Below are 12,175 nucleotides of genomic sequence, written 5' to 3' on the forward strand. Positions count from 1 at the left end.
AGCTAAAAGAGGATGACCTAATAAATATTTTAACACACAGGGATATTAGATTTATGAAGTTTGATACCACAGGCTCAGCAGATGTAACACAGGCACATCGCACAGATTGTTAAATTTGGAGCACATGAATTTCAACACAAAGAAGGTCCATTTGATGCCAAAGATGGTTCAAACGATGTTTTCTGAATGGACAAGAGGTCAATCGTTCTTGGTTGGTGTATTCACCTCTACATAAAGCAGCATACTGCTTTTGTTGTTTTCTTTTTTTGTCTACATGTATGACATCCAATAGTCAGTCTGCTTTCAAAACACAGGGTGGATTCTCTAAGTGGAAAAAAATTGAAAAGTTAAATGCCCATGAATATAGTGACAGTCAATTTGCTCCTTGGAAAGAAACTCAGTGCCAAATTCGTTTTCAAAGTGGCATTGAAGAAGAGCTGCAAAGGCAAATTCAGCAAGAAAAAAATAAATGAAGATATGTACTGCGACAGTTCCTGGATTGTACACAATAGATAGCTTCTCAGAATCATGCATTTCGTGGCCATACTGAGGACATAACCTCAAACGAAAACCCTGGAAATTTCCTGTCACTTTTGTAGTTATTAGCAAAGTATGATCCAGTAATGAGAGAGAATTTAGAGCATGTTAAAAACAAGCAAACATCAACATCTTATCTTTCTTCTGAAATCCAAAATGAGTTTATAAATCTCATGGCTTCACATGTGCAAAATTATTGTTTGTCAGCAATTCATAGAAACAAATACTATGGTATTCTGTTTGATTCGACACCTGATTCAGCCCATCTTGAGCAATTGACTCAAGTGAATCGGTTTGTTGACATTGATTTTAAGACAAGAAAAGTAGAAGTCAAAGAGTCATTTATTGACTTTATACAGATAAAGGAGAAATATGGTGCCAATATTGAGAAAACAATAAGCACAAAATTAGAAGCGGATAAAATTTTATTGAGTAATTGTTGTTCACAATGTTATGATAATGCTGCTGTCGTGTCAGGCTTTCAACAAAGAATTCTGAACAAAATCCAAATGCAGTGCTTATAAACTGTGACAACCATACTTTGAACTTAGCATGTCTTCATGCTGCAAGTCTAGAAACAACAGTTATTACCTTTTTTGGTATAATTTCTTTTCTTGGGGAGCAGATCATTGTTCTATGCTCAAGATCTATTGTGACCTCATTCAATCCAAACTGGACTATGGGTCTCTGATCTATGGTTCTGCCAAAATCTCAGCCTTGAAGATGTTGGACCCCATTTACTCTCTGGGGCTTTGGCTTAGCATGGAACCTTTCCCCACTTGTCCTGTCCAGAATTTGTACACTGAGTCCCACGAATCCCCTCTTCACCTCCGCCATTTGCAACTTTCTTTGCAGTGTGCTCCAAGCTTCAATCCTTACCACAACATCCCACCTGGGGTTGTGTCTTTTAACTGGTACTGATCCACCAATATGTAGCCTTTGTGACACTCAAGTCAAAATATCCCACATTTTACTGTCATGCCGTCATTACGACTCTTGAGTGATGGCACCATTTTAGACACATGTTTTCTAAGGATTTAGCCCTAACATTGGACGGTGTCATTGGTTGTGGTGACACTGTTCAACTTGATTGTATTTTATCAGATTTCTTGCATGTTGTTTACTGTTAACTCCATTCATTTTTACATTTTATTGAATTTTACTTTTTAAGTATTTTTATCAGTTGTTTGATGCAGATAGCCATGTTGCTTTGCGCCAAAATAATGCCAACCAACGAGCTAAACAAACACCCTTGTCTGGATGATTTTCAAATTACCTCCAATCTTGGGTATCTCAAGGAGGCTGTATCCTCTCCACTGACTTTGGAAACTATAGAGTGAGTTCTCCACCCTGCCCAAAGTATTTATTCCCAACTTTTTGTCATCCTATAGATGGTTGGGAGTTAGCACCATCATTGATTCATTGTCCTTGAAACACTTTCTTGGTATTCCTTTATTCAAGAGAGACAGTTTTCTTAGTTAAAGTGAGAATTGTATCCCAGGTTGTGCATGACCAAAGCATTTCTTTACATTCCAGGTTGTCTGCCATGTCATCGTTTCTTCAGATTTGACCACAACAATCAGTTTTCAGTTCCAGGCTTATCCCTTTAGGTAAGCCGTGGTCCTTTAAATTTTTAGTTGGGTTATGCATGCATATGTTTGGTGGATGGATTATTTAGGTCTTCACTTCCATTATTACATGGACAACTGGTTCCATCTCAAAAGGTGTCTCTGGAGACAACCTTCCACCTCCTGTAGGAGGCATCTTATCTATGTTGGCTAGTTAAGTGCTTCATTTCCATCTGTCTTTTTGATCTCCACTCAGTATTTTGTCAGTTTGGGCCTCTTCCTCAATTTGCATGCAGGACTGGCGTAACCACCACCTTTGCATCATCGCACCATGGAAATGCTGGCTCTTTGGTCCCCTACTCTACCTACATGAGAATTTTTCTTGTGTTGGGTGGCTCTGCCTTTCCTTGGGGCTCTTATCCCTCTCAGGCACACCCATAAATATCTCTTTTATTGGACCCTGAGTGATCAGTGGTACATGTCCTGGTATTTGTTGTGGCTTTCCATTCATCTCTCCAACCCTCTTTTGTGTTTGCTTGATTGCTTTGAGTATTTCCCTTCTCCCTCCTCACCCAAACTTTCTCCTTCTGGATTGGGGCAAGTCTGGACACCTCCATCATCTCAGAGGAGTGGTACATTCCTATCAGTATCCCAATCATTATCTTTCCTACAGAAAAGTATTTTCATTCTTTGGTGTTTTAGGAAATGTGTTCCTACTATGAGTATCATCTAATTGATACCTTTGTGACTCCCTTCAGTGTCAAACATCCTCTCTTTTACTCCCTGATCCTGAATTCTGCATATCTGGCTGCCAATGTTATGAGTCAAGATTGGTCCAACCTCTTTATTTATACCTTCTTTGTCCTTCTCCCCTGTGTCATGTCTCTCATTTGTGACATCACTAGCTGGGTCTTTCTAATTGCTATGCTTTGGCTGGCCCAGTCATGATTTCTGGTAGCCTCTTCTATTTCTTTAGACATCCCTTCTGTGTCAGTCACAGATGTCCATCTTTCACAATGAGATGTTGAACCTTTGGTTTCACACATAGAATTTGTCTAGTCTCTTGCATGACTGTTGGGCTTTTCATGCACAGTAGCCAGTTTCCTGTCTCATTCTTGCTGAGTTTCCACACTGACCACCACCTCTCATTTCTTACCTGGTTCTTCTTCCTTTCATTCCCCAATTCTGAAAGAACCTCTTCCAGGCTTTTCTCATCAGTCATCCCTCTACTGGACTGGAACCTCTGCTTTGTTCTCCAAGTTCTCTCTGTGTACCTTTAGCCTCCTGTTCCATGTATCATCTGTCCCTAAAGATGTATTTTCTCCAGCTTGCTTGTGGGTAATTTTATTAGACATTTGTGCATTGGATACCTCCTACACTCTTTATCACAGAGATCAGTTGATTTTTTCCAAACAACTTCTTTCTCCCAAAGACATGGGCTGCTTGGAAGGATGATCAAATGTTTTTCCCATCACTCTCTTTCATTTATACAATCTTACCAACTCAGATCACTTTTTATGTTCAGTTCATACTGTTCACTGTTATCTGTGGAAACTGCCAACACCAGTTCTTGCTGTGGGATACCTTCTCTTCTTCTGATTTGTCACCTTTAATCAGGTAGGTTCATCAACTCATCAAGTTGGTGTATTATGTTTTGGGTGAGGATGCCTGTAAACTATCGTGTCACTTCCCATCAAGTTTGTCGTCTCATGGCTTCTCATCAGTGTTGATCCCTGAATGAGATCCTACAGATTGGAATGTATATGACACATCTGGCATGCTTGCATTACATCATCTACATTAAGTAGTGGTGGTATGGCAAGTGTTAATCACATCCACCCCTTCTCAGTGTCTGCTGTTGAGATATATATATATATAATGAAATAGGTAGCTCCAATACTGTTAATTACATTAATTGTTAATGAAGAATTAAAATCAGCACTATAAAACAATAATGAACTTTATATAAAATAAGCATTAAAGAGTTGTTTGTTAAGTTACCGTTGTCATTCCTAGATTTACCTTAAAGCCATAGTGGATAATGCCTGTAGTAATAGCTCCCAAATGCATTGGGGATATCCCATTTATCAGACAAAATCCAAACACTGTTGTTAAACGAGCCAACTAACATGGAAAATTAATTTATTATGGGTATGGAGTTGAGTACTTACACCCACAACGTCTCACCTCCTACTGCTCTTCACTGTCTGCAGCCAGTTGTGGGAAGGCAGTTACCCTTAAAATGTTTTTAAAGTTCCTAAAATAGAAATAAAACCATCCTAAAATTTCTACTCTACTTCCAACCTCCATCCTTACAAAAGAAAATTAAAATAAAACTAAATGATCTTAAAAGAACTACAAATCCTACCTTTATAGTTCTTTTGTAGTTATATATACCCATCCTCCTCCCTTTCTCTTGAAAATTTATTCAAGTGCAACAAGAGAAAGTTGAGACAAGCCCAGCTGTCATCTTTCTGTCCTAGTATACTGAATAAAATTATAATTTTAAATTTAGCTACTTATAAAAAGCAGTTAATGACCTGTAGTGACACAAAAGGTATTTTTTTGTAAACAAAAGTTTATGTTTTGAAAATATAGTTTTGATGGGAATAACTTTAATATTGTCAGGGAGTAAAGGATGTTGGTGTTTTGGATGATCAGTCTCATAAGCTCTTCGAGCAGTGTGCTGTTGCTAGTAGTAGGGGAAAATATAATTTGTATGTTTCTACAGAAAAGTTGATTACAAGTCTAAAAATGTTATAGTTTCATTGCAAAAGTCATTGTTTAGGCCACATTTGGAATATTGTGTTCAGTTTTAGCCTAGGGAAGACAATGATTGTTGGAGAGGGTTCAGAAGAAGGCTATTAGGATGATACTTGTGATGGAAAGGTTGTCATATGAAAACAGGTTAATGCCTCTAACATTGTTTTTTCATGAAAAAAAAGATCTAGAGGAGATTTGATTGAGGTGTTTAAGACTGTTAAAGAATTGATGGTGTTGATGCATCATCTTTTTTCATAATTAATGATGAGAAAGGTAGAACTAGGGAACACATATAAATCTTGGCAGGGTAGGAGTCATCTTCAGCTAAGACTATTTTATTTTTAAACAGTGTAGTTGGCCTTTGGAATGGATTACCTTTATAAGTGGTAAATGCAGTATACTTAATAGAGCTTAAGAGAAAGCTTGACAATTATCTGAATGATCAGGGCTAGTTTTGAGTCTTTTTTTTTTAACTTTAGTGGATGGAATGGCTTAGATAGATCATGCCCCTTGCTCTTAGTTTATGTTACTATGAATTGTTACTGGAATATTGTTCCTATCTTCAACATAATTTTATATCATTATTCTGTTCTCCAAGTAAAATAAATTATCAGTAACTCATGATGAACAACATATTAATTTGACCTTTTTATTACAGTAACATCATATGTATATTTTGAAAGATATTTATGAATGTCAATATTTTCAGTTCATGCTATAATGATGTGTATATCCTAATTTTTTTTTCTGTGTAATATTTTATGCAGAAGGAATCTTTTCAAGATTTAATATAACACATACTATTTAATTACGTGTGGCATCATGTAAGACAGTTTTTTCATGTTCATAATTTTACTGATAAGCTTATAACTTTATTTCAGGGACAATTATCAGTACTGTATGTGCTATGTATAAACCACTTTCTCTGTAAGAAAGACTTGGAGAAGAATGTGTAAATTTCTTTAAAGTTGCAAGTTCTCAAAATATGCATGGTATAGAAATTTGTAATTGTGGTTGATTTAAATACACTTTGTAAGAATTGATTAAAAATTCAATGTTGAAAACCAGATTTGTATAGCACAATATTTGGAATTTTTAGTGTCTATTAAATCTTTCAGTTGAATTGCCACAATGTTTTTATTCTTATGTCTAATTAGGAAGGTATTATAAATACTTAAAGTTTTATTAAGTAAAATATTATATTTTTTCAACAATTTTATCAATACTTTTGAAACATGAAAGCTATTTATAAAATTACTAGTTTTTTGAAAAATGCATAAACAGAATATACCTTAACATTGTTTTTTGATAATTATTACTGTCACAGTTCACCTAAGCCCAACATTGTTCATTGCATTGTAAACCTGGGTGAAAAGAAGTTTACAAATATTAATTATTGAAAAATATATTGTTATTAAGTATTTACTCAAGTTTACTGCAAGTTTATTTCTAAAAATATGTTACTGATAAATTGAAGGATTTCCTGTATTACTTGTGCCAATTTTAATGCCAAACCATAACTTATTTATGAATTTCAGTCAAGTTATTGCACTTTCATGGCAGTAGAGCTATCGAAAAATCAACTAAAACATTTAAATCATTCTTCTTTTTAAATATTTTTAAGCTGTTTCATCACCATAGTGAGCCAATGGTTATGATTTTAGTATTCATCTCTGGGGTGAATTTAATTCATGATATTAAAATTACTATTATAATTCATTATGTTTAATTTGCATAACATGTAATTTTTTTGTGATCAAAATGGTTTAACTATTATTATGAACAATGTTAATGCTTGTTCAGGTTAACTTCCATGCATTTTTTAATACAGTTTTAATAAAAGTTGTATGTTTCTTTACTCAGCCTTTCAGATTCCATTTCCTACTCTCTTTGCAATGAATTTTCTTTAGACACTTTCATCTCTATATCTTTCTTATATGAGATGTAAATTTAACTACATGTGACCTGCATGCCTATTTATTATTTCTGTTGTTTCTCTCTGATTTTTTCACAGCATCATTATCATACAGCATTATTTTGGGCAGACAAAGTGGTTTCACTGAATAATGGTAAGTGTAAATGAGTTTTGTTTCCTTTATGCACATTACTGAATTATGGGAGGAGACTGTGTTTGAAAATGAAACCCAACTTTTTCTCAGTTTAAATGTGATACTTGATGTTTTGTGAAGATCCTATTTTATTTAACAGAAGAGTTACTGCTGAGTGATATGTATTTATATGTAAGATTATATAACTGTTAATATCTAAGATTATTCTAATTTTAATTAAGCCATTAAAAATTTCTTTTTTTTTTACTATGAAGCATTATTTGCTTTATTAACCCTATGTCCATAATTCATAGGAAGATGCTTAGATAAAAAAAAATGCCTTTTTAATCATGTATTTTTTGTAAATAAAGTGATATCAAACATCAATATCTGATATTTTCCATTATTCCTTTATTAACACTACCAAAACATAAAAAAAATGAAAGATATTCTGTGGAATCGTACTTTTTGTGTGGGGGGGCAACAACATGGTATGACAGTTGTTCCATACAGCAAGGGTACTAATGATGGGTTGATGATTAGAGCATTTCTAGTGATTCAGAGCACAGCTAACACTTTATTAGTCTTCTATTATATACAAGTAGTAGACAGGTTATTTATTACAAACTTATCTGAAGTAAGTTTATTTTATTTTTTGGTAGTTTAAAACAGCTTGCTAATGAACATTATTAAATAAGGGTATAAACAGTAGGAGGAACTAGGCAACTCATTTGGCAGGTATGTAAGAGGTTCAACCTCAATTTATAGTATGGCTTATATTTGATGTTGAATCTTTTATATTATAAAAATGTGCTGAAATCCAATTTGATGGTGCCACACCTACAGCTTTGAGCAGTTTGAGATATGTGTATAAACCAAAGATAACCATCAGACAGTTTAAAATGTCATTACACTAATACTACTAACAAGAAATAGAGTGATGAAATATATTACCAAGACAACTATTCAGCTTATCTGTTTTTGCATGTATATTGAGCATGATTGCTGAGGAAAAGAAGTTTGAAAATGAGGAAGTAGATGTATACTTAGTTGTGCTCTCTTCATGATCATTTAATGGCAAAAGAATCATGTGCGGGTTGTTGGTGAAAATACAAATCTTTCCATGTCACTATTTTTTATTGGAAACATACACCAAAGGCTTCAGTCACAATGAAAAAAATTAGATGGTAAACTCATCAATATCCATTAAAGCTGAGCAGTTAGTGGTATTTGCTACTTGATTAATTAATGGCCCTATTAATCAATTACATTCAATTAATTGATTATTACAGTGTTTCTCAAACAAAATAAAATAGTGGTAACAAATGTTGCCCTGCCAGTAGCCATCCATATAGCCAGTAACCTAATAACAAAAAGGTTTAGCATCAAGTGCTCCCAGCTGTTTGTCTTTCCTCTATTTAGAAGTTCAAAATTAGTGCCATAAAAAAACATGTATAGATGTCATTATTATTTAACCCTTTTGCTACTGCCTTAGTTGATAACACCAACCATGTAACCCCAAAGTGAACGTCAGAGTTTCCATATTATAACTTTTAACGTGTTTTGTGTATCTTCATAAATTTTTTTAAGATTTTAGTAAACATTACAAGTCTTTTGTAGACAAAAATCAGAAGTTTTAATTAATTATTTTTACTAAAAATTTGTCCATGAATGTATGAATTCAGAGCATTGACTGCTTCAAGTGCAAAGTGATTTTCAAGTTAAGATTTAAAAACATTTTCTTCATCTGAAAATTTTCAGATTTCATTTGTATTATTTCTTAAACCTCCTAAATTAATAACAAATAGTTACTTCAGAAAACTATATTTTATCTGTTATCTTATCTACCCTAATTCTATACACTTTCTGCCAATTTGACTGAACTCATAACCACCATAAAATATGTAATCTCTAATGGTCTAAAAATCTGTCCAAAACAACAAAGATTAGAGATTTAGAGTTTAATGAAAATATTTTTGAAATGCTCAAATCAAATATATGTGTTCCATAGAAGAATGTGACAAACTAAGATACAATGGTTTTTCCTTAAATACAAAAGCTATAGTGCTAGTTGGCTAATTTTACGAAGAAAAAAACAAATTTTTTAAAATGTCAAAGTGATTGCTCTATCCTTTTTAGTATTCACCATGAAATTCCAAGGTACTTCTGGGAGTTTCTACTTCAAACCTTTTCACATCTATTTTAATGTTTATTTTACTGTTAGGGACTTAAAGCAGTGAATCACTGCTCCTGCCATTAGATTGTTAACATGACACCATAATATGGCACAGTCAATAGCAAGCGAGCATGTGGAGTGCAATAAGCTGATGATTCCCACAGAGTTTATTGTAATCCTGTCCCTGAAAGCATAGTGGGAGAAGATTATCTGGCTTATTTACAATACAGTGGTTGCTACAAGAATTGTCCATAGTATTAAAGTGTGAGAAAATGTTTATGATAAGGCTCTGTTCAAAATCTGGTCTGATCCAATAAATGTGGTAGGTATTTAGATGTTAGTTATCCTCCTGGGATGGTTGCAATTTAGCAGTATAGGTGTACAAAGTAAGTGCTTATGAACATGTATATATAGTATTACTATTTACTTATAAATACTTAATTTTAGTTATTTTTCTTAAAACACAGACAATAAATAAAAATTATATTGAAAAACAATGATTTTTAGTACTTGCAACATTCCGAAATTGATTTGTACCCATGCATCTTACTTGCTAAGCATCACCGTAAGTCTTGTTTTTCTCCCAAGTGAAGTGGGAATCCAAAATAATTTTTGTAGATGTTAAAGGTGCATTTTAGAAATTCAAAACAGTTATCAAATTACTATTCTGGCATGCATATAATCACTGTAATTTATCTGGCTTTCTAACTAAGCTGTATGTAGGTTTAAAAAAATCATTTATGTTGAGAACAATGACTTAGTCAACAGACATCAACATTTCCAGTAAAGCTTTGGCTTTCCCCTTCAACCCAGTTAGAAATGACAATCGTACTTACATAGCTTGGAATGTGCTCTTTCTGTTAATTATAAACATGTATTTGAGAAGTACGTGTGAATTGTCAAGAGTTTTAAAAAAAGAAGTAATGGGAGGTTTGCTAAATATATTGATATCTCAGGAAATAAAAAAGGTAAGAGGTTCTTATTTCATATTCTAACTTTTCAGTGCCTCAAATTTGAATTTCTAATTCGTTATTTGTTATAGACATTGTATTGTAGGTATAATACAATATGAACTGACTAATAAGACAAGAGGACATGCCATGTGACACATAAAGAAGGGTATTTAGTGTTTTGTTTTTAATATTTTTTTTCAAATTAAGAAGTTTAAGCATATACGGTATTAAAATTTGAATTATAAACAATGTTTTAATGCCAATTTTATTGACATACATTATTAGATATACACAACTGTTTTAATTTGAGTATAGCATGAGTGCTAAATTTAGTTATTTTAAAAATGATAGATTATTGCAGGTTTGTTTATGTAACTGTGTTAATCATACATTATGTAGTTCAGTTGTCATAAATTAGTGATTGTTGAATCATTGCATCATGTTACTAGAACCTTCTAAGTTCTTCTCTAGTATTATTACATCATGATATCTCATAGTGTGTGGAAAGTTCTAGGCCTTAGATGGGCTATTTATAGATACTCATCCCAAATGTAGTTCAAGTAAGACAAATTTAGTGAGAGATATAGTCAAATAGATTTAGACTGTATGTTAAGCCATAAAGAGTGTATAGTTTTGCTTTTTTTGAAGTGAAGTTATTGTTGATTGTATTGTAACAACAGAGTAGAAAAGAATAATATTCTTATCAATTGTGTTCTAAAGTAATTGAAGGAACTTGTTTGGACTTTTTAGGAAAAGATACAATTATTTAAAGCTCTGGATACAAACTGTGGTAACCATCAGTGTAACATAAGTGAAATTATCACAGATTGTATTGTAACAACAGAGCAGACTATAATAATTTGTCTTGTCAATTGTGTTCTAAAGTAACTGAACCAGCCTGTGGGGACTTTGACAAAAAGAAATGATTATTTAACACTCAACATGGGCTTGGTCAATTTGAATGACCATGTGACCTTTTTGTACTCATTTAAAGTCTTTATACATTTAATACTTATAACTCTCAATATAGTTGGTATATCTTCACAAAATTTAGGAGTCTTTCAGTTAATATTTCAAGCCTTTCATATACAAAAAGTCATATTTCTTAGTGAAGTATTTTTAATAAAATAAAGATGTGTCCATAAATAAATTGAGTATATATTTTGAATAGTCTGTGTACAAAGTAATTTTCATGTTAAAATTAAAAATAATTTTCCTCATCTCAAAAATCTCAAATTTCCTTCATGTAATCTCTAAAACCTCCTAAATGTATTTCAAGCATTTTTTTTCAGTAAAACTTTATAGTTTATCTATTATTTTCTTTACCCTATCTCAAAATGGATCGATCAACTTGACGGACCTTGTAACCACCAAAAAATTTGAAATAAACCTAAATTAACGTTTTTTTTTTCTAGAATGACTTCAATTTGTAACATGAAACTACATTTGTTTATCCTAAGTAGCTCTAAGTTCATAAAATTATACATCTATTTACTTTCCATGGCATAAAAAATTTTAAATCACTCGGAGAACATGCATCTCATGTTACACTAGCGAATTACATCACCCACAAGCTGCATGTCTCATGAACCATTTTAATTATATTATTATTATTACTTATTTTATCTAATCTAGTGTTAAGTAACTTATAAAGATCCTATTTTTAGATTTTAGTTACCTTTATAATAATAAATAAGCAAGAAATAAAATACTTAACTAATCTTCTTTTTTATTGCCATCGGGTTTCGAAGAGAGTTAACCCTAACTTTTTATAGTACTAACAGTAATGTATTTAATAATTTGTATTTGATTAAATAATGCACCAAAGAATATAAACTAATAACGTGCAAAAAGTAGACAAATTCCCTTAGCTCTCAAAATTTTTCTGGCTTTCTAACTATGCGACAAGAGCCATTACAAGTTCATCCAAGCTATTCGTTGACTTTCTCATGGAAGAAAAGTTTGTACTGTGAGCGATATTGACACTTTCCTGTTCAGAACACAATATTATACAATGTGTCATTTGATAGATGAAAACCTTGACTTTCTATTGATTATAGGTGAAAGAGAGGATGTGACAGGTGGGTGTGGCAGGAGGGGGTCTGATTTTCTATTTGATAGCTCTGTAAA

At 32.7% G+C, this 12,175-nt stretch overlaps 1 protein-coding gene across 2 annotated transcripts in view; it reads left to right on the plus strand.

Annotated features, from left to right (window-relative positions):
* The window catches only part of LOC106465204 (cell division cycle protein 16 homolog), a 200,194-nt gene that overhangs the window by 22,089 nt on the left and 165,930 nt on the right, over positions 1-12,175 (plus strand). For both annotated transcript variants that reach the window (XM_022393059.1, XM_013925406.2), the window contains exon 2: positions 6,883-6,937. In XM_022393059.1, coding sequence (XP_022248767.1) covers positions 6,883-6,937 — 55 coding nt within the window. The remainder of the gene's footprint in view (positions 1-6,882; positions 6,938-12,175) is intronic.

The sequence above is a fragment of the Limulus polyphemus genome, unplaced genomic scaffold (assembly GCF_000517525.1).
Source record: "Limulus polyphemus unplaced genomic scaffold, Limulus_polyphemus-2.1.2 Scaffold1867, whole genome shotgun sequence".
Lineage (NCBI taxonomy): Eukaryota > Metazoa > Arthropoda > Merostomata > Xiphosura > Limulidae > Limulus > Limulus polyphemus.